General features: G+C 44.2%; 2 protein-coding genes across 3 annotated transcripts in view; both read left to right on the forward strand.

The window, feature by feature from the left end:
- Window positions 1-8,991, forward strand: part of LOC141018306 (rho guanine nucleotide exchange factor TIAM2-like) — a 42,589-nt gene extending 33,598 nt beyond the window's left edge. The window contains exons 9-24 of the mRNA XM_073493241.1: window positions 79-144; window positions 570-642; window positions 859-948; window positions 1,484-1,720; window positions 2,461-2,531; window positions 4,040-4,219; window positions 4,548-4,616; window positions 4,689-4,814; window positions 4,899-5,007; window positions 5,102-5,281; window positions 5,707-5,825; window positions 5,936-6,044; window positions 6,127-6,185; window positions 6,282-6,372; window positions 6,647-6,734; window positions 7,193-8,991. Coding sequence (XP_073349342.1) covers window positions 79-144; window positions 570-642; window positions 859-948; window positions 1,484-1,720; window positions 2,461-2,531; window positions 4,040-4,219; window positions 4,548-4,616; window positions 4,689-4,814; window positions 4,899-5,007; window positions 5,102-5,281; window positions 5,707-5,825; window positions 5,936-6,044; window positions 6,127-6,185; window positions 6,282-6,372; window positions 6,647-6,734; window positions 7,193-7,730 — 2,205 coding nt within the window. The 3' untranslated portion in view covers window positions 7,731-8,991. The remainder of the gene's footprint in view (window positions 1-78; window positions 145-569; window positions 643-858; window positions 949-1,483; window positions 1,721-2,460; window positions 2,532-4,039; window positions 4,220-4,547; window positions 4,617-4,688; window positions 4,815-4,898; window positions 5,008-5,101; window positions 5,282-5,706; window positions 5,826-5,935; window positions 6,045-6,126; window positions 6,186-6,281; window positions 6,373-6,646; window positions 6,735-7,192) is intronic.
- Window positions 8,992-16,828: 7,837 nt separating this feature from the next.
- Window positions 16,829-17,665, forward strand: LOC141018514 (claudin-20-like). Of its 2 annotated transcripts, XM_073493518.1 has the most exons (2): window positions 16,829-17,535; window positions 17,617-17,665. In XM_073493518.1, the coding sequence occupies exons 1-2, from the start codon at window positions 16,829-16,831 to the stop codon at window positions 17,663-17,665; spliced, it is 756 nt and encodes a 251-aa protein (XP_073349619.1). The 2 variants fall into 2 exon arrangements, with proteins under 2 accessions (XP_073349619.1, XP_073349618.1); XM_073493517.1 differs by having other exon boundaries at window positions 16,829-17,665.
- The last annotated feature ends 5,820 nt before the right edge of the window (window positions 17,666-23,485 follow it).

Genomic DNA, 23,485 nt, shown 5'->3' on the forward strand with positions numbered 1-23,485 from the left:
GTAATGTGTGTGTGTGTGTGTGTGTGTGTGTGTGTGTGTGTGTGTGTGTGTGTGTGTGTGTGTGTGTGTTTCCTGCAGAAACTTGAGTGTGTGTCCCATCTTAGAGAGGCGGCGCCCCCTGCAGGACGTCCTGCAGCTCTACAGGTGCGTTCACTGACCTTCACTGTGACTGTTCCTGTGACGCTCGTCTGCATCAGTGACATTAATGATGACAGATTAATTAATGAACAGCAATCATCAGTGTTTATTTTCACTTATTTTAACATGTAACAGTAAATTCTACGTCAGGATTTAATCTGATTAAATCTGCAACTATTTTAATAATCAATTAATTGTTTCAGGAGTTTTTTCAAGCAAAAATGCCAAAAATCTTCTGGTTCCAGCCTCTTAAAAATAAGGATTTGCTGCTTTTTTGTCCAACACGATCATAAAATAAATATTTTGGACTGCTGACAAAAAAAAACCTATTAAAAGAATAAATAATCTGCAGATTACTCAATAAGAAGAGTTGTTGCTGCAGCTTTGAATCTGACTGAGATGTTTCCTCTGTCGTTGTCTCTGTTGTTCAGGCGAGCGACGAGCCGTCGGTCCTCGACCTGTTCACTCTCAACATCTGTCGACTCGACGCTGCGAGAGACTTTGGTGAGACAATAATCCCTCGGGTCGCCTCACAGCACAGATTACAGAGCAAAGTCTACTGTTTTCGGAGCAGCTGCAGGATGAAGACGTGTGAACAAGTTCTCAGATGTGTTTAATAAAACCCACCTGCAGGAGTGAAGCTGCTGGATTCAAACTGATGAAACATGAAACAGTTTGTTGGATTGATGTTTATTAAACCTTTTTCTGGTGACGCTGCAGGTTTTGCGGTGACGGGTCACGTGGACGGAGCGGGAAGAAGTCACGTCTACGTCAGCGAGGTCGACCCGATGGGACTGTCGGCCAGAGAAGGTTCTGCTTCTGAGTCCTGTTCATGTTTCTGTTTGAAGGAACAGTTCACACTCAGTCATCATCTCCTCCATGATGATGATGAAAGTCAGATTTCAAAACATTTCTGGAGCTTCACAGTAAAACAGAGTTGCAGCAGCTGGAGATGATTTAAACATCAGGTGTCTCCACGCAGCTCGTCTGCTGTGATCACAGAGATCAACCTGATCTGAGGAGACGATGACTGGATTTACATTTTTGGGTGAACTGTTCCTTTAACAGTTAAAACACGATTATAGACGACAGAATGAGAGATTTTTTTATGTCCCAATCATTTCTGTTCCTTGGTCGAACAGCAGAGGGCGCTCATGAGTCTGGTTCTGATCTAAACCTGCTGATCAAGAATCAAACCTGTTTTTGTTTTGATTTGAAACATGTGACGCTTTAATGTGAAGGAGCAAGTCGATACTTCCTGTTTGATTTATTCATTTAAATGACAAGACTGGAGAATAAAGTCGCCTTTAGTGAAGATTTACATCTTCTTCCTGTTTCCCATCAGGCCTCAGGGCAGGAGACGAGGTTCTGGCCGTGAACGGGGCCTCCGTGGCCGGTCTGGACCTGGACCTGATGCAGAGCGTCTTCAGCCACAGGCAGCTCCAGCTGCTGCTCAGGAGAGACCAGTCCCCCGACCCAGAGGGGCCCGCCCCCGAGGGCCCTGACCCGGGTGACCTCTGTCAGCCCCCGGCCCCTCCAGACCTCCAGGCCTGGACCAGCAGAACCACGAGCACGAATTCAGGTTCATAAACACAAGAACACGAGTGTTTAATTCATGTTTTCAGAGCTTTTGATAAAAATGTTTGATCAGATTCACTGAAGCTGTCGATTGTTATGATATAAATTGTGTTTTGGAGGATTATTGGATGTGTCCAGTTCTTGTCCTGCGCTCCAGAACAAAAGGAGGGCCACTGTAAAAAAAATAATAAATTAAGTTCTGACTTTTTCCTCAAAATTCAGATTTAAACTCAGAGAAAAAGTCAGAACCCCAACATGTTTCTCCAGAGGCTCCAATCCTCTTCTCTACTGTGCACAGTCACATTTTTAAGGTCATTCTCAGCCAGAGCTTTATGATGATCAACAAAGATCCTCACCTGGTGCTGACCCGACCCGGGATGTTAGATGTCAACGATACTCCTCAAGAGACCAGAGTTTAATATCATCTTTAATCCAGGAGCTTCAGCTTCACCTGCAGCAGCTCCCAGAGGAGCTTTAACTTTTAAATTAAAGGCTTTTATTCTGAAGGCCGGTCGATGCTCTGTCAGATACAGTTAGAGCAGCAGTACAGAGGCTTCGCCCCAGGGGATTCTGGGAAAACTGCCTGCAGAACGGTAAATATAGAGGAGGTTTGCTCTCAGGGTTCACTGAGCATTTAGTTCAGTGTACTGAGAGGTCAGAGGTCAGAGGTCAGAGGTCTTTGGGATGAAAAGTATCAAACAGAACTTTTTCAGAACCTGATCTGGATTTTATCTTCACCTCCAGACGGCGTCCTGCTTCCTGTTTCTGACGACGTTTCATTGAAAGCTCATGAGGACGTGGAGCTGCAGAACCAGGTGAGAGTCCGTCTGTGGTTCAGAGTTCAGAACTTATTGATTTATTGATCAGATCAGTTTTTCCTGCAGGTGGAGAGAAACGATGTATTTTGTGATTTTGCCTCAGTGAAGTGACGTGAGAGACACAACGTGCACGTCATTGACAGGATACGTAAATGAATCTGGATTTCATCTGGACACGACACACCTGGAGCTTTATTTTGAAGGGTTTGTTGTGTCTGTACAAACATCTTCTCTCCAGTTTCAGTCCTCAGTCCAGACGTCACACGTCTGCCTCTCTTAAAATCTAAAACCTCTCTGACGTCAACTTCCTGTCTGCTCCGTGACTCATTTTAAACGTTGATGATGTCACTCAGGCGCTGAGGAGGACGAGGAGGAGATCAGAGAGTCGAGAGTTAAAGCTCTTCTGTCGTGTCTTTAAAGTCGTCGAGTCGTTCAGTCGATGAGCAGAAGGACGTGAACGTGTCCTGATGTGCTCCGCTGGTTTCCGTCTGTGTCTCTGCATGTTGGCCTGAATCCTTTTCCCACAATCCTCTTGTGCTTCCTGGAGCTCCTCCGACACCTTCAGTGTCACATGACCTCTGCTCAGACTGTTAATCCAGCTTACAGCCTCAGGAGTGTTTGTCTGACCTGAGGAGGATTAACGGCGTCCAGTCGAACCGGAGAGAGCTCGTAGATGTTGTTCCTGACCAGCTCCTCCTCCGGTGGTGGTGGCGGCAGGAGTAAGGGTTCCCGGCGGCGACCTCTGACCCCGGCCAAGGCTTCTTCCACATCCCGCTCTCTGAACATGGGCGCTCTGTGCTGGGTGCTGCCGCTGGAGGAGGACGAGGAGATGCTGGAGGAGGAGGGGGAGGAGGACGAGGAGGACGAGGAGGTGTTTGCCGGCCTGGTGGAGCGGCTGCTGGACGAGGCGACCTGCTGCCTGAGCTGCCGGCGGCCCGACGTCCTGCTGGTAAACAGCTGCAGGTCGTCTGTTCTGTGTCACCTGATCATTTAGTTTCAGCTGGATCATGTTCCCATGTTCAGGTTTGACTCGTCTGTCCCACATCCGTCCCCCCTGATGTACCAAGACTTCCATTGTTCGTCGTCCTCTCCCGGTGTCCTCCTCACACCTTTGTCCCCTTTTTGTCCTGATGACCTGATTCTGGCTGTGCAGCTACTGTCTGCTGTGCTGTGTGTCCTCGTCCTCCTCACTGAGGGGAGGATGGACAGACTCTTGTGTCTCTGGAGGGCTGAGCTGCTGTGTTTAATTTGTACGTGTCCTTGTTGCTTTGAGACAACAGTTGTGTCCTCACAACTGTCCTCAGAGACGAGACTCTCTGTGGGTCGTGGACGGTGGACTGCTGTGACTGTGCAGCGTCCTGTAGCGTCTGGCAGCACAGATCATGAAGATGAACGAGGGTCTGAAGCTCGTCCTCCTTCAGGGTCGGACTGAGAGCGTGTCGGCTTCAGGCTCATCGTTCCAGGAAGAACAAAATCATCTGTGGTTTTCCTCTGTCCCCCTTCAGAACGTGGACAGGGTCTACTCTCTGTACCAGACCTTCCCAGAAGGCGGAGCGGCGGAGGCTGATGTCCCCAGGAACCCGTACAGCAGAGAGCAGCCCGCGAGCCCGGCCCACCTGAGTGTGTGTCAGCGCCTGAGAAGAGTCATCGAGGAGCTGGTGGACACGGAGAAGTCCTACGTCAAGGTCAGTACTGCTGTCAGACTACTGCAGTACTACTACTGCTGCAGTACTACTACTACTGCAGTACTACTACTGCTGCAGTAATAATACTGCATCTTCACAGTACTGCTGATGCTGCCTCTAATAAAACTACTTGTTATTGTCACTGCTGCCTTTACACACACGTTAATAACATGTGAGCTGAACATTTTACGCATGAAACAAACTGTCTCATGTGAACTCTTTTAAAAACATAATGTTCTTTTAGTTTGAAGCCCTGATAAAGACCGGCTGGTCCAAACACTCTTTAGTCGTCAGCGTGTTAACGAAGCGTCTCTGTTCTGTCCGGCAGGACCTGGTGTGTCTGTTTGACGTCTACCTGACTCCCCTGCAGAAGGAGACCTTCCTCAGTAAAGACGAGGTGAGAACACGTTTAACCCGCTGAGTCGTCGGCTTGTTGTCGCTGTCTCTGACCGCGGCGTCTCTCCCTCAGATGGAGGCGCTGTTCGGCAGTCTGCCTGAGATGTTGGACTTCCAGAGAGTTTTTCTTCAGACGCTGGAGGAGAGAATCACTTCCTGTCCCAACTTCAGCAGCCTGGAGACACCTGGACAGTTCAAGGTAGATTCATCATCCGATCCGTTTCACAGAACCGATCTGGTTCCACTTCAGATTATTTACAGATGTTCTCTGTCTTTGTCCAAGACGCTCCTCTTCTCTCTGGGAGGATCTTTTCTCTACTACGCCGACCACTTCAAGCACTACAGCGGCTTCTGTGCCAACCACATCAAAGTCCAGAAAGTCCTGGAGAGAGGTGACGACCGACCCGTCTGCACCGGACCAGAACATCCAGTTCAATTCTCTATCTGTTCAAGTCTAATAATTAAATGATGATGTCATTCTTACAGCCAAGACAGACGCAGCCTTCAAACACTTCCTGGAAGCGAGGAATCCGACCAATCAGCACTCGTCCTCTCTGGAGTCGTACCTGATTAAACCTGTTCAGAGAGTCCTGAAGTATCCACTGCTGCTCCGAGAGCTGGTGTCTCTGACCGACCCCGAGAGCCCCGAACACACACACCTGACAGGTACACACACACACCTGACAGGTACACACACACACACACCTGACAGGTACACACACACACACCTGACAGGTACACACACACACCTGACAGGTACACACACACACACCTGACAGGTACACACACACACACACCTCACAGGTACACACACACACCTCACAGGTACACACACACCTCACAGGTACACACACACACACACACCTCACAGGTACACACACACACACCTCACAGGTACACACACACACCTGACAGGTACACACACACACACCTGACAGGTACACACACACACACCTCACAGGTACACACACACACCTGACAGGTACACACACACACACCTGACAGGTACACACACACACCTGACAGGTACAACACAGACACACCTGAAACTCACCTGTAACTTACCTGTAACTCACCTGTGGTCCACACAGAGGCGTTGAGAGCGATGGAGAAGGTGGCGAGTCACATCAATGAGATGCAGAAGATCTACGAGGACTACGGCTCGGTGTTCGACCAGCTGGCTGCAGAGCAGAGTGGACCCCACAAACAGGTAGGAACACCTGAGACTCACTGACGGACTGAACGTCTCGTATCAGCTCAGTGACTCAGACGTGTCAGCTGATTGGTTTATTGAAGTCACTCTCCCCCTCGCCTCTCCAGGTGACGGAGATCTCGATGGGGGAGTTTCTGGTCCACTCGTCGGTGGTGTGGTTGAACCCGCTGCCCTCTCTGGGCCGACTGAGGAAAGAACCGGAGCTCACTCTGTTCGGTGGGTTCAGACTCTGGTGGTCACAGCTGGCAGCAGCAGCAGCGTGTGAACGTTGTGAGTAACGTTGTGTTTCTTCCGCCAGTGTTCAAACGAGCCGTCATCCTGGTTTATCGCGAGAGCATCAAGCTGAAGAAGAGGATGGTGAGACCACATCGAGCTCCTGGACCCACGTCAGACTGTGAAACATGAAACCTGAGTCAGATTAATAATCTGTAATCTGTGATCTCTGTCCCACAGACCGGCTCCCGCTCGGCTGATCTGGACCCCTTCAGGTTCCGCTGGTTAATCCCAGTTTCAGCAGTTCAGGTCCGACCGGCCAAAATCACAGGTGAGTGACCGACCGGAAGCTGTCCAGCAGGGGGCGCTGTGACCTGACCGATCTACAGATCAGATTAATGATCAATGACGAGCACATTATCATGTTTAGAGGTGAAGATGAACTTTACACCTTCACAGCTGAACACATGAAGAAATCAACATTATAAAATCATAAACATCACGAGGACTCTGACTGTATTTTGATGTAAACACTTTTCTACTGGTAACAGAGTATTTGTACTCGCTGATGTACTCGAGTAAACGATGTGAGTGTTTGTGTTCAGGCTCAGAGAACCCGTGTGTGTGGGAGCTGGTCCACAGCCGGTCGGAGGTCGAGGGACGACCGGAGACGGTGTTCCAGCTGTGCAGCAGGTAAAAACATCGACGAGCTGAAGACGTCAGAGCGCTCGTCACAGCTTCACCTCGTGTTTCACTGCTGCTGTCGATCAGTTCAACGTGTTCACGATCAGAAAACACAGAATTATGACTTCATTCATTTGTTTATTGTTCCTTTTATCAGTTTTAGATCTTCAGACTCGGTTTCAGGTTCAATAAGTCGACTCAGATTATTCACAAGACAGAAAATGAATCAGCAGCTGTTTGATAATCAGTTTATTGTTTTGAGTCTGTTTTTTAAGTTACAGCTTCAACTTCTGAGTTTGCTTCTTCTCAGATTTGTATTTTATTTTAAACGTTTGGGGCAAATCAAGTCATTTGACGTCTCTTCAGACGCTGTGACCGACGTTCCTCTGATGCTTTCTAACCACCAGGTTCATCAGTAGTGACGGTATCACTGGCAGCCGTTCACCTCTGACCCGTTTGTGTTTCAGTGGTTTGGAGACGAAAGCCAGCGTCCTGCGAGCTCTGCGCTCCCTCCTCAGAGAGCGAGCGCCCGGCGGCTCCCTGAGGAGGACGAGGCTGTCGACGGCGGACAGGAGCAGCTCCTGGAGGAGGAGGCAGCAGCGATGTCGCTCCGACGCCCAGAGGACGACTCACCGTCAGCCGGAGGACGGCCGCAGACCCGCCGGCGGCTCCGTCCTGGGAGACACCTGCTCGGAGCCTCTGCTGCCGAGCCACGCCGCCAACGACTCTGCGGGGAAACGGAGCAGACTGTGCTCCCTCACCAGCGAGCTGGAGGCTCAGCTGCAGAGACTGAACTTCACCGAGGACGAGGCCGAGCGAGGAGCGGCGCCGAGCGAGGAGAAGAGACGGAGCTCCAGTCTGAGACGAAGTCCCGCAGGAGAGGCGCTGGAGCTGCTGGAGAGAGACTTCAGCGTTCAGAGCATGACCTCCATGATCAACGAGGACTGTTTCTACGACTCCATGCTGGGCATTCAGCCGGCTGCTGTCTCCGAGCTGCACAGCTGATGCTAACAGGCTAACATGCTAACAGGGAGAAGACTGCAGGCGGCAGGAGAAGCTGGACCACAGAGACGGAAACTGAACTCATGTCCTCGATTAGAGGGAAGGTCTCACTTCTCAGACACACTGAAGGACAAACTGTGTCTCTACAGCAGGACGACCTCAGGCAGCCGTCTGATTGGCTGAGAGTTCACGACCAGTCAGCTGATCGATCAAACGACGTCATGACCGTGGAGACGTGGAGTCAATGTTCACGTACAAGTTCAGAGTTTCAGAGCCGCTGTGAGGAAATAAAATGAGTCGTCCACAGTTTAATCTTAAATGACTTTTATACCCAGAAAATCTGGAGTTTTTATCAAAAAATGACTTTCTCTTTCACACTTGACTCAAAGATTTTGACTTGAAACTTGAAAGTTTTTCTGACTTGAAGCTGTTTTTGTAAAATCTTTTTACTTTTTCTCACAAAATTATGACTTCATTCTTAAAATGGCACCTTTAAGTGAGAGTTCGGGTTTGGACTTTATTCCCAACTGGTCCCTTTTGTAAAAATATGACAACTCTCCTAAAACTCATGACTTTATTCTTCTTTTCTGTAAAACGTCAGACTAGTTTTGTTTCCTCACTTTGACTCTGAACTCCAGATTCTTCCTGTTTCTGTCTCATCAGCTCTCAGAAACAAACCACAAACCTCCGAAACTCTTTCAGGAACAACAGGATCGTTTTTTAACTTTTTCATCTGGTTAAAATGTTGTTTTTCTCTTCGTGTTTTTTAAATCACAGTTGATTCAAACATTTTTCACGAGGACTGAAGTCTGTGAGACTGAAACACTAAGAGTGACCTCACAAACATCTGAAACTCAGTTCTTGAGTTCACGCAGCTGAATCTCTGAAAACGTTTTACATTTTCATTTAGTTTCTGTCTGATGAGCGCTCGCTGATCTGTTGGACTCACCTGTTCACCTGTTCACCTGTCGCTGTTGTACACATTTGACTTGTACAGTTTGTGTGTGTTGTGTAGTTTCTGTGTAACAGATGTGTTCTTGACAAAAGCAGTTTGGAGTGAAGCTGCTGGATCGGATCGAAGCCTTCGTGTAACTGCCGCGATGAATAACTGTATTTATATATTTTGTCACGGCGGCAGCGTCTCATTTGAAATGAACCTCTCAACTTATTTTTACTGTTAAAGTATTTGGTAATTTATTTTCTTAAATATTTGTGTACATCTTTTTAACGACGGTCCAATAAAAAGACAAAGTATTTAATTGTTTTTAACTTTCACTTTCACTTCCTGGTTTTCTTCTGTCGTCGCTCACAGTCGTGACCTCGAACGTGACGCCGCTTGTTGTTTTCTTCTTCTGCGATCTTTTACAGCAGCTGATGGCTGAGAACTGAAACACTGAATACAAAATGTGCTTCTTCAAGCTACGATTAGATTTTTTTATTGTACTCATTATATTATCATTATTTTAGGATTTTTGCATTACTGATATTTTTTTTTTTTTTTTTTAATCTCAAGTACAGACTGCAGTACTCCAAAGTACCACTAGGGGTGCTATCACCCCCATTTAAACCACCATCACAGAGTTTTGGATACAAACAAACACATTTAACACAAATGAAGATGTGTGTTGGTTTCTGTGCAGCACAGCAGCTTTACACCCGGACAGGCTGAGGCTAGCTGGTTAGCATGCTAACTTCTTTGCAACATGATAAATAGACGTCATAACGTCAGAACTGTTATTTCTTCAGTCTGTTGATGATTTTTAATAATTTTTTAAATGTTTTTAACTAAATTCTTACATATTGCCCCTTTAAAACATGTTTCCTTCTTCTTCTCTGAGATTTTACAGCAGGTGACAGTTGCACTGAGACACGAACAAAAGACGTCAATTAAACGTATTTGTCAAACATTGAACGTCTTTTTAACGTCCAAGATGTTCAAGAAAGGGTCCAGTCAGACGTTCAGGTGTTAAACCTGTTCTGAGGGTCCGCCAGACGTACAAACGTGGGTCCGGATGTTAAAAAGACCTGATCTGACCTGAACGTCACCCTGAAGTCACGTTTGCTGGGTAGAAATACTGAAAATGATGTTTTAGAAGCTCGTGTTTGATTTTTCTTATCATTATTTCAGGAATTTTGCATGAATTATATTTTAAATGTAAGATTTTTTTTTAAGTACAGCTGTGTTTGTGTGTGTGTCCACAGATCTATTGTGTGTGTGTGTGTGTGTGTGTGTGTGTGTGTGTGTGTGTGTGTGTGTTGATCTTATTGTTTTCTCTTCAGTGTGTCAGGACGCTCCAGATCTTCTGTTTTCAGCAAAGAAATGAAATATTAAAAAGGAGTGAAGGTGTGTGTGTGTGTGTGTGTGTGTGTGTGTGTGTGTGTGCGTGTGTGTGTGTGATGGTGAGTCACTTCAGCTCTTGTTGCCACAGTAACTGCAGTATGGAGGAGCACATTTAACAGCTGGATGATCAGCTCGTTCTTCATGATGTCTCCTGTCGGAGCAGCATCTCACCACAGTGACCGCTAACTACCTCCAACTGACGCTGCCATTAGCTGGTTAGCACAGTTAGCCATGCAGCTAGTGGTCCGGACTGGGAGATCAGGGACAAGATGTGTGTTGGTGTTTTAGAGGAGCTTTAGACTGGGACGGGCCAGGGCTAGCTGGTTAGAATGCTAACGTCTTTGCAACACAGTTTTGGCATCATGACGTCTGTTTATTAACTCAGTTCTTTAAGACTTGTTTCATTTCATCTCCGCCAAAGAAGTAACGATCATGTCGGGGATCAATAACCGGTTCTTATTCCTGGAAATGTTGTGTTTCCGTTGTCGTCTGCAGCAGATTCATGAATATAAACGTTTGGATGTGATGACGAGCAGAAACACTTCAGCTCCCAGCAGGAGGCCACGTGTTGTTGTTGGAGGACCCGGTTTGAGCCCACGGGCCTCTGTTTGCCCCCCGCTGCCCCATTCAGCCAGCGTGTTGTGTTGAACAGCAGGAATGTGCTGAACACACACACACACACTCACACACACACCTGACAGGGACACACCAACCAGCTGTCAACCTGTGTGTGTGTGTGTGTGTGTGTGTGTGTGTGTGTGTGTGTGTGTGTCCTCACAGTGACTGTAGGATGACGAACATGTCACGTCTCCGTCAGCTGGTGAGTTTTTACTTTTTTTAAAAATGATGTATTTTAAATTTAAAGGGCTGATTCATGTTTTTAAAGGTAGTAACGTGTGTGTGTGTGTGTGTGTGAAGCCTAATTAACAAGATTAAACATGTAATTGTGAAAAAAATCTGACAGGCAGTTTTGTGATTAGCTGTTGATTAAATGGACTTTGAGTGAAATAAAAACATGTTTATCTTTAATTACATTTTATCCTACATGATCGATTTTATCTATAAAGTCACCTCTTCTACGGAGTCCAGGAGGGGACATTTGTAAAAATAAAACACTTTGTGCCGTCAAATTAAATCATTTATCCTCTGATTTACTTAGTTAAAGGTCATATTGAAGTTTTAATGAAGACAAATCATTTTTAATAATAACAAATCTGTAGATCTTGTGTGAAGGTGCAGGATCATTATTCTGGTTGTAAATTAATAATTTAAAAATGTTTGTCGGGTCCAAAATAATTGTTTTGTATCTGACAATTATAATTCAATTGTAATTCTGACAGTCAGCCAATAGAATCACTCCGTTGGTGTCATGTGGTCTGAGTGTGTCATCATCAGCAGTGTTTGCAGCCGCCATAATGCGCCCAGCAGCTGTTTGCCCTAATGTAAGCAAGCTAGTGTTAGCAATGTTCGTGATAGCTAGCATTAGCTGTCAAGAACATTAGCATCATCGATAGCATCGTTAATGTAAGCTAGTGATAGCAACATTAACGTTAGCTAGCGTTGGCTGACGTTGTACATGTTTTCTAAAACAAGGTCCCGTGAGGTCGACCGGACGAGGAGCTTCAGCTCTGCCCAACAATTTAACTTCTCAACAGATGATGTAAATGTTTGTTTCAGAAGACAAAAAAAGATAATTATGAAAAAAAAAGTCTCAACGAAGAATTTATTTTTCTACTTTAAATCAACACGAACAGAAAAATTCTGTCTTTATTATTTTCTCTGAACACGTCTGATCCGAACATGAACACTGAAACATCAGAGACTCAGAATAAAACCAACGAAACAAGATGGAAATCACAACAGAGCTCTGTGTGTGTGTGTGTGTGTGTGTGTGTGTGAGTGTGTGTGTGTGTGTGTGTGAGTGTGTGTGTGTGTGTGTGCGCGTGTGTGTGTGCGTGTGTGCGCGTGTGTGTGTGCGTGTGTGTGTGTGCGTGTGTGCGCGTGTGTGTGTGCGTGTGTGTGTGTGTGTGTGGGTGAGTGTGTTCAGCTGAGATAAAACAGTTCATTTATATTCCTGTCTGTTGCTGATTGATGGCTGATGGAGCCTCAGGGGGTTGGATGTGTGTGTGTGTGTGTGTGTGTGTGTGCGTGTGTGCGTGTGTGTGTGCGTGCCAGATGGTTTGACTCGGCTCCAGACTATTATCACTGTGACTGTTTGGGGTCGAAGGTCAAACTGTTTGCTTTAATGTGAAGCTAATTTCAGTCGTGTTGGATGAAAGCCGGAGTCTCAGCGTCGATGTGGAGGAACGACTTCTTCATGAGTTCATCTGCAGCGTCCTCGTCCTCCTCTTCTTCTTCTGTAGTTAATTTAATCTAATACGTCTTGAAATCCTTTCAAATTAAAACACTTCTCATCTACAGAACAAATTAATACAAATATGAAGTAAAATCAGCTGATTGATGACTTTTATTAACAAAGCAGCTTCATCATTAACACAGAACCAACACACATTACAGTAATAAAATAAAACAAAGAGTCCCAACAAAACATGAAAATTACACAAACACAACAATCAAAACATGAAAATAAGATTAAAGATTAAACAAAAAAAATGTAAACACTCAAAATGTAACAACCACAACAAAATACTAAAAACAAAACTGAAAGAATAAACGAACAACTAATAAATGAAAACACAAAAACAAATTAACAATCAAATGAACAAAACATTTAAGATTAAACTAAAAAATTAAAACAACAATCAGATGAAAGATAAATGTAAAAAAACAATTAACATTAAACTAAAAATAAACTAAAACAAAGAGTCCCAACAAAACATGAGAATGACACAAACACAACAATCAAAACATAAAAATAAGATTAAAGATTAAAAAAATGTAAACACTCAAAATGTAACAACCACAACAAAAAATGACAAAAAACAAAAACTGAGAAATTAAATGAAAAAAAAAACAAATTAACAATCAAATAACAAAATATTATTAAAACAATCAGATGAAAAAAAACGTAACAAACAAAAACAATTAACAAAATAAAAGATTAAACAAAAAACTCAATAGAAACTTAAACAACACTCCCAACAAAAAACACAACAAACTAAATATTTAAACATTAAACAGACAAAACATGAATTATTAAAACAATCCCAACAAAAAAAATATAAATTAAACAAACAAACAAACAATAAACCAACAGAAATCTAAATCATGAATCAAAATTAATAAACCACAACAAACAACATTTTCAAATCATAATAACAAAAAACTAAAAGAAAAAAGAAAATATTAAAAAGAAAAATCAGAAAAATACAAAAAAAAATATTTAAATTAAAATATGAAACAAAACATTCTGATCAAACGTCACAAAATTAAAAACAGAACGTTGAAATTAAACAGAATTAATAAAAACACGTCGGAGTCGACACAAAGACAAACGTTCAGTTTGTCCTTCGTCTGGTTCAAACGTACGGACGCCTGCAGGCGACGAGTCAAACACACCAGCAGCTGCATGTTCACACACACTGCGCACTGTGTGTGTGTGTGTGTGTGTGTGTTCGGACACACTGCAGCACCTCAACATGAGTTATTACACACACGACTTAAAGGAACAGACCGCTGTTTGTATGTCCAACACGTCACACCAGCAGGTTGGATCTGATTCATCTCTGAATCAATCAGCTGATTTAATAACCGATTCTTCTTTTAAATCAATTTCAGGATTTTGTTTGGACACTTCAAACATTTCAGTGTCCAAAAGGACAAAAAGGTTTGCAGAGTCCAGGCCCGCCTGGACTCTGCAAACCTTTTTGTCCTTTTGGACACTGAAATGTGTCATAATAAAATCATAATACACAATTTAAAAGCAAAACGACACGTAATTGTTTTTTAACTGTATCATTTTATGACCTGCTCATAATTAAACGTTATTATTCACGTGTCAGCCTTCAGACTCGGGAGCTGCTGGAAATCTTCTGATGAACTAAACTAAAACCAAAATATAAAAATATGTACAAAACAAAATGTATTTATTTATTTCATGTTGTAAAAACACGTAGTTCTGTGCTGATGTTCGGCTGCAGGACAGTAAATGATGGAAACATCATCTACAGTCAGTTTTTTATAAAAGTTAATCTGCTTCTGTCTTTTTTAAATCGAGCTCTTTGTCCATCGAGGCCGACCGTCACTCTGAACAACAGACACATTAACATAACAAATAAAACACCAGTTATTCTTTATATAAACGCCTGGAAACATTTTCATCAGGTCTGCTATTTTAAATTAACTCTGGTTTAAAGGTTTAACGGACTCTCGTCAGTAACAACAATCAAACATATTAAAACTCTATCTCAGATGTCAGAGCGTCCTTGAACGCACCAGCAGAGGGTTTTCCCAGCAGCCCTTGCTCTCTCCGCTGCAGCGTGACTGCTGATTGTAAATGAATCATTTTCCTTTGACTCTGAATTGATGTCAGATTAATGTGAGTCTCAGCTCGCTTCAGTCGACACATGAAGGCGACTCAGAGTTCGGAGTGAAGAAGCTGTCGCTACGAACACATTAATAGATTACTGATGATCTGTTTCATGTAAAACTGATGGAGGATTTAAAACAATCAGCTCGTTGGTGAAACTTTATAATAACCATCATTAATAAACTGTCAATTCAAACTTCAGTTATTTATTAATATGAGTCATCGTAAAAGTTTATAACCATCAGGAGCAACTTTACAATAAATAATGTTTAATAAAGCATTTAATTTATTTTCATTTCATTTAATGAACGATAACATTTCCCATTCATTCCTGCTGGTTTGGATAAAAGCGTCTTTGTTAAATACAAATGTAATAAATTATCTGATTACAATCAAACAGTGTGACTCTGTGACAGAGGCTTGTTTTTATATCTGAGAACATTTTGTATTTATCTGAATATCAGAGAGTTCATTCGAAGAAGTCACAAGTGATTTAATTTGTCTTACTTTTAAATAAATTGTGCAGTTTTTCTTGTAAACTTCACATTTTCACCTCTTCAGGCCTTAAAACGTCCAACATGACATCATGTAAAATAACTTAGCTGCTTGTGTCTCACGTGTCCAAACTGACGCCAGGACCGTCCGTGTGTCGTATATAAAGGTTCTTAAGGCTGAAATGTTCTGTTTGATCCGACCACAGTTCAGAACCTCCGTCAGAATTCTGCTGCATTGAAGCTCCAGTGGCTCCTGGTACAGGATGACCTCACCTCTGCATCTCTGGTGGGAAACGTCGTCTCTGTTGAGTTTGTGTTTGTTGTGAGTTCCTCCATCGACGCGACAACATTCATTAAGCTGCGCTGAGGCTCACGTGAAGCTCACGGGGACTTTAAAGTGGTGTTTTCCCACAGGGAGGCTGGAATGGGGAGAAAATGTGTGTTTATTGTTTGCAGTTTGGTGAAGCTGCTCGTGTCTGTGCAGGTCTGAGGCTGATAAGACTCAGACTGGAGGATTATGGTAATAACAGGCTGCCACCGGCTGACTGCTGGGTCCCATCACAGCCGAATGGGTGGGCGGGCTGCGGGCGCTTATCACCGTGTTGCAGCGGGCGATTCTTCACACAGTCACATGACGGGCGACACCTTGATTCACACTGCAGCTGGACAAAGAACAGCTCAGCGGTTTTATCACCAAACACGACGAAAATGACAGAGCGGGGGTGCACGAGTGTTTTAAAAGCACGAACGATCCCGTCGCAGAGCAGCGAAGGTCTCTGACCACAGATATGATCAGTAATAATCAGTAATGAGGTTCAGGATCAGTTTTGAGAGACGGCGCCGCATTTTTCAAACTGCTCGTAAAACTCTTCCCGACTGTTCTCTCACAAAGCGACGAGACGAAAAACACAATCGTCCAAAGAAAACAATCAAAAACAGTCATTTTCAGGTAAACGGCTGCTTCGGTGCGGTCAGAGAATCGTCTCGGCGCCGCTCACTCGTACTCGCCATCAACTCATCAGATAAGAACGCTGCTCTGCGGCTCCTTCAGCAGAGCCGGCGGTGACCTTCAGGTTGGAAACAAAAACCTGGTTCCTGAACGGTCAGTTGTGTTCGTAGGAAGGTTTCGAGCTCACAGAGAAATAAAGAAAAGGACTCCCGCTGCATGTTTTCCAGAATGGGATGAAACTGTATGTACAGTTGCCAAGGAGACGGCAGTCAGAGAGGTAGTTAGAGGCTGTTAACCCACACCCTGTGTTTTCATTCACACGGCTCCTCTCCGCTCCGTCCTCAGGAATCACTTGAGGAGACGCTGCCAGAGACTCAACACAGGTAGGACGCCGGCGTTCACACAACTCCACCTGAACAGACGACTCGCTCTGCTCCGGCTGCAGGTGCTGAGGTGAGATTAAAGGATGATTAGATGAGGAGAAGTAAGTTCCCTCCAACAGAGCTGTAGTTCTCCCTCTGTGGTGATGTCTCCTGCAGTAATCCCCGGAGACGCTGCAGCTTTAAATGGACATAATTGAGTGTCAATGATCATCAGCTGCAGAGAAACTAATGCAGGCAATCAGCACTCACACAAACACACATCAGAAAGAGAGGATCACCATCAGCAGCCTCAGCTGTGCGTCCGTCACGCTCACTTCACTTCTCATTTCTCCTCTGGTTGCAGCTCGCTGGAGCAGCGCTGAGGAATTATCTGCTGTCAGGACCTGCCCGGGACGCCGCCGCCGCCGCGCCAACAGGGACCGGAGCTGGACGGGGGGGCTGAGCCATGCTGTCCGCCGCCATTCAGATCCTGGCGTTCGCCTTGGCGCTCCTGGGCGTCCTCGGCACCACCGTGGCCACTCTGCTGCCCAACTGGAAGGTGAGCATCAACGCCTGGTCCAGCGTCATGACCCCCATTTCTCAGATGCAGGGTCTGTGGATGGACTGCGTCTGGTACAGCTCCGGCGTCTTCAGCTGCACCATGAAGAACTCAATGCTGTCGCTGCCGGCGTATCTGCAGACCACACGGGCCGCCATGGTTCTGTCCTGCCTGGTGGCGGCGTTCGGTCTCTGCCTCGCCTCCCTGGGGCTCAAATGTACCCGCTGGGGGGGCAGCCACCGAGCGAAGGGGCACACGGCCATCGCTGCAGGGGGCTGCTTCGTCCTGGCCAGCTTCCTGTGCCTGGTCCCCGCGTCCTGGTTCACCAACGAAGTCATCACCGCCTTCCTGACCACCGACCTGCCGGACAGCAGTAAATATCAGCCTGGAGGAGCTCTGTGCGTGACGTTTATCTCCGCTGGCTTCCTCCTGGCTGGAGGGGTCATTTTTTGTTTGTCGTGTCCCGGAAAGAGGACAGGACGACCGGACTACGATTCCCCCGCGGACCCCGACAGACTTCTGATGCACCGATGCGAGCAGCGGAGGCGGGTGCTGCAGACGGAGAGCATGCAGCCAAAAAACAGGCAGAACAAGAAGGTTCATCTGCAGATGGACGGAGTGAAGCAGGAGAAACCTCCTCAGGAGAAACCTGGACAGGACCAGGAGCAGAAAGTCTACTTGTCTCCCTCCAAACTCCCTCCTAAAGACATCAAGGACAGCTACAGCCTCCAGGAGTATGTTTAACCCTCACCGCTGAGAGGTGATATGTGGAGTTTTCAGCTGAGGCTTTCTGGCTCTCTGACAGGGGGAGGTGGGCTGAGGGGGAATAATTACCAAATGTCAGAAAAAAACAGATTGTGGATTCAGCCGCATGAGACGAAAAGCAGAGGAACGGAGCTCTGCGGAGGACGAGAAACCACAGACGACAAACGCTGTAAATCCTTTAAAGACTGCTGCAGCTTCTCTGAACCAAAGAGCTGAAGAAAACATACAAAGAGCTGAACCTGCTGATAACAATTAAAAATAATCTGAGCTCTGCCTGGGACTGAAAGCCATCATCATCCAGCTGTAGACGTGACTGAGATTAACTGGTGTTCAGGCCGGGCCGGACCAGAACTGTCTGAGGATTCAACCAACAAACTGCAGAAGAAAAATGGTCAAATTTAAAAAAAGTGATGAAGATTTATTTTAAAATAATTACAAAGCATAAAAAACAGAGGATATGTTGTAACGTTAAGATACACTTTATGTTTTAGTTACAGCTCCAAAAATTAAAAAATCGTTTTGAGCATCGAGGTTCAAATTATTCTGTTCGCACAGCGGACGAATCCTAGAAATGAAAATGAAGTAAGTTAATTTGAAAACAAGCTAATACTGTCAAAATACAGCAGAATTAAAATAGTTCAAATGAAATGTAATTTAAAATGAAATTTTATAAAATAAAGATGACAAACAGGACTTTATACAGAACATCTGGAGTTAACGACTGAATTAATGTTAACGTCTCTGCAAACCACAGATGCGTCCAAAGTTTACATGTGAGGCTGTTTCTGTTGCGTCAAAGCAGGTGTTTTGTTCAGGACGGCTGCTAACGTTAGCAAACGGCGACTGATTCGACGTCAGTCAGAATGGTGCTACGTGCAACGTCCGTTATTTTCTAAGATGGTACATACTGTAAAATGTTTAGAAACACAGCTCTAGATATTAGCCCATGACTGAAGAGTCCAAAAGTCCTGAAAACATTTGGAGCCGGTTGCCACTAATTTACGTTCACTTGCAAAATAATTGACCTGATTAAACTGAAGCGTAAAACATGTGACGGATAATAAAGTCGACACATCTGATATGATGCTCAAAATGTCAAAATAATGGCTGTATAACATGTTAGCTTAGCATAATTAGACATATCCGACCCAGATTCAGTAAATCACTCGTTTGAAACTAACTTACTGACTTTAACTTTAAATTAGATTAAGTTTTAAGTTTTATGAGTTAAGTTTTATATTTTAAGTAAAAACACAAGGACGAAGAAACAACAAAGAAACATCAGATGTCTCCAAGCAGCTCGTCCTGAATTTAACTTTTCCTTTAGGAATATTTACATGTCCTGGAGTATATCAAATCAGAAGATATATGACAGAAGTACATTTAAAAATCTGCTCTACTATTTGTGCACTAATGCTAATCATGTAGCGTAGCTTAGACTGTGCTGAAGAACAAGCAGAGAAACCAAACAACAGTTAGTGAACTAATTTTCTGTTTCTTTCGTCTGCAGACACGTTTCGTTCATTAGATCAGAACAGAAACCTTTATAAATGGATCTTTACGGATCTCTTTCATGGAACGCAGACAAATAAAGTACAAAAAAATAAATACCAAACATAAAATACTGAAGAAAACATGTTTTTTCTTTTTGCTCTCTTCAAACTCAAAACTTGTTGCAAACCAAACATTTCTACATTTTTAAAAGTAAAATATGAAAATAAAGATAAAAGATCAAATAAAGGAAAATAAACGATGCATTTTGTGTGTAGGAGCGTTGGAATAAAAATTATTAGTTAGACTACAAAACATGGAGTGTATCTTAACTTATGATTATTATAAGAAATGATTGATAGAGAAACCAACAAACGTTCAGCTGGTACAGACACGTAACCCGGCTGGTGAACGTCTCCTCGTCACGTCGGCTCTGAGCTGAACTGCAGGCCGACCTCCGGCTGCATGCTGTCTGTGCTTTAGATGCTGCTTCCAGCTTGACTTTAGTCCGTCGTAGAGAGCCTGCGCCTGAAGCAATAAAAACATGGCTGATTTTTTATAAAATTCAAAACGAGTCCGGATCCAAAGTGTCAGAACGACGGCGTCCACTCCATCTTTTCGCAGCGGTCCAGAGGGAGGCGAGAGGTGCAGCGCAGCGTGGAGAGAGGTAATGATGCTCTTTGCTTTCCCATTATCCTCTCACCACGGCTGGATGCACACTGCACACACCCTCCACCTCCTCCACCCTCCTTCAGCTGCACGAGAAGGACATCCAGTCATCTGCAGGATGTAACTTACAGCCTGATGGAGACGGAGCAGTCTGTAGTGTTGTGTACTGTGGGCGGTTGTCCTCTAACCTGAGGTGAGCTGTCAGTCAAACCTGCCAAAGCTCCTCTGAATTGAATCAGAAAGAAACTGCTGAGCTGAACGCCCACACCACCCACACCGCCCACACCACCCACACCGCCTCTCAGGAAAACCTGCAGAAAAACACATTTAGGTGAGAAAATAAGAGTCGACTCATCAGCGCTGCAGCTGCAGGACGGTGTGATGCATTCAGAACAGACACGAAGCATTCAGACACAAGAAACCAGAAAACTTCAGCAGCTAGAAAAAAATAGTTTTGTGTTTTTTAAAAAAGGCACGACACAAACACAAGACGCCAACAGAACGATTCATGTATCCTGTGTTGCTGCTTTTTGCTGCTTTTAGGATGAACAACTGAAGTTTTTGGACAATTTTGATGCTTACAAACATTTTCTGAACCCAAAGCCACTCGAATGTCCTTCTACATGTCAACAGCTTTCATTTGCATTTTGTCTTTCACGTTTCTGATCTTGATTTCTTTCCTCTCCATCTGAACATCATGTGAGGTTATTTCCTTCTGACAAAGTTACAAAATAAAAACAAATAAATCATTTCTCGTCAATGAAGCAGCATGTTTGGCTCAAAAAGTGTCTCTTTACCTTCACGTTGATGTTTGAAAATCTGGGAATCCACATTGTGTCTTTTGTCATTAAAGGGCAATTCCAGTATTTTTAATCCTTTTATTTACGTGTTGGTAAATGATTCATACGTACCAAAAGTTTGTGGATTCGGTCCAGAAGATCATCTCGTCTGACAGCTGCAGTTTCATCCTTTGGAGCGACTGCGACCGTCAAAGTGACGTCTTCTCAAAGTGTTTTTGTCTCCGACAGGCTGATGTTGTTACGATAACATAACAGAAACCGTTCACCTCAAATTATAAATCATTCTGCTAAAATGTCAAACTAAATGGCTGTATAGCTTGTTAGCTTAGCATAATCAGATAAATCCCACCCAGATTCAGTAAATCACTTGTTTGAAACTAGCTGACTTACTTTAACACAAGTATTTAACAAAAGGTTTCTCTGTAGGAATCATTTCTGTGATGTTGTCACTCACTCCTAAACTCCACCAGATCCGTGTTCGGTCCGTCTCTGATCCACCACGACAGCAGAGCTGATCTATCTGTTAACTTCCAGTGACTCCGCTGTGTCGCGTATCTGCTCCGATACGTAAGGTTTCTGTTTCTGCTGGATGCTGGAGCACGATGCATCAGTTCAGCTGAATTCTGAATTTTCAGAATAAAACTCTAAAAAAAACAAAAAAGAGAGACAAATCCTTCTTCTAATCCTTCAGTTGGGAAACTAACCTTTTGTCTGTTTGTTGCTGTGCTTATAACACATACGTATAGCTGCAGTTGTGTGTGATTATGTATGATTATTATGTAATTATCAAACTCCTCGGCCTTGCAACTCCAGCTGTCGGGCAGTGCTGCGCTGTGCCGGCCCAAAACGCAGCCAGATGACGGACGACGGAACAAAACCGAACCAGAGCCGTTCTGCACCAGACATGCATCCAGCAGAGTTAGAATAAAGACCTCAGCCTGTCAGAGACAAAACACTTTCAGTGGACGTAACATTGACAGAAACTTTTAAACACAAAGATAAAAACAGTCAAACAGAAATTTTACATGAGAATCTCATTTCTCTACATTTCACATTTTATCTCTTGCTCAAACTTTGTGTGTCAAGTTTCTTTCTTTAAGGTTTTTAGACAGAATTAACTCCAAACACATCATTACATCACCGATCAATCATAAAAAGAGTTTAAAGAGGTGACGATCACAAAACTGTTCAACATTAATTTGAACAATCTGAATGTATCTGATCCGTCTGGATTCATGTGTTCACGTACAGAACGTGTTTTTATCTGTCAGCCAATAAAATCAGGTCTGGACTGAAAACCTCACTGAGCTCCTGATTTATTCTTTAATGAAACACAATATGTTTCCTCTGTTTCTTTGTTGTTCTATCACTAAAATAGACGACTTCTTTTTGCGTCAACGTGTCATTATGAACTAAATATTGATTTCATATCATGGATACAGAATAATGACACCATCTACGTTTACATTCTCTATGAACATCACTGTCACTGAGATCTTCTGCCACCAGCAAAGTCTAAAGTTACTTTGTCTCCTTGTGTTTTCTTCTACCACTGACAGTAACTGTCTCACTGTACCTCTTCTGTGAACATGCTTCTTTCTCTCATTTCCAAAGTTGTGTTGATCGTTTCTTCGTGGAGATTCAGAAACAGATGCAGTGTGCTGTGTTTTTGCAACGAGGAAAACTGAAAGGTCGACTGTTTTAAAGTTGAGCTGAAACAGAAGGCAGAGGAATATTTGCTTCTGCACAGTTAAGCTTTTCCCGTTAAAGCAGTCAGGTAGAGAGGTTTTGTAGCTAACTGAAGTTAGCATCGCTCTGGTTCCTCTGTGGGATTATTGAACTGGATTTTGGATTATTACAGAAAATCGCCTCGTTATCTCATCGTAACACACTTCATACGTCCACTGAAAGTGTTTTGTCTCTGACAGGCTGAGGTCTTTATTCTAACTCTGCGGCTCCGGTTCGGTTTTGTTCCGTCGTCCGTCATCTGGCTGCGTTTTGGGCCGGCGCAGCGCAGCACTGCCCGACAGCTGGAGTTGCAAGACCGTGGAGTTCCCACGATAGTTTACATAATCTGTGCGACCACAGTTATACATATGTGTTATAAACTCAACAACATGAAGTGTTCCTGACCGAAGGATTAGAAGAAGAGCTTGGATTTGTCTCTTTTTTGAGATTTTTGTGCTGGCGTCAACACAGAGTGTTTTATTCTGAAAATTAACCGGATGTCATGTTGTTGTTTTGGTGTCTGACTTCCTGTCTGCTCTGTGCTGAATTCAGCTGAACTGATGCGTCGTGCTCCAGCATCCAGCAGAAATAGAAGTCCTGCGTATCTGCTGTTGAAGAGTCCGTGCTGCCGGAGCAGATACGCAACGCAGCGGAGTGGAAGTTAACACATAGATGAGAGTGAAACCTATCAGCTCTGCTGCCGTGGCGGATCAGAGACGGACCGAACACGGATCTCACGGTTTAGGGGTAAGAGTCTGACAACATCACAGAAATGATTCCTACAGAGAAACCTTTTATTAAATACTTGTGTTAAAGGTCCCATATTATGAAAAACTCACTTTTTCTGGCATTTGGGGTGTTATTTTGGGTCTATGGTGCTACCACACGCATAAAAACTCTGAAAAAAGACCATCCATGCTTTTTTGAGTGAGATACAGATTTCTGATGGTGTCTTGCCTGCAGTTTCCAGATGAGCGAGTCAAATTCGGCTTTGGTCACTGACGTCATTGACCGATCATTTGAATATTCCCACCCACAGTGTCCACCCACCAGGTACAGCAGTACCGTCTCGGAGATCCGCCATTACGCTATCGAAAGCACCATGTCGAAG

This window comes from Pagrus major, chromosome 22 (assembly GCF_040436345.1).
Source record: "Pagrus major chromosome 22, Pma_NU_1.0".
NCBI classification, from domain to species: domain Eukaryota; kingdom Metazoa; phylum Chordata; class Actinopteri; order Spariformes; family Sparidae; genus Pagrus; species Pagrus major.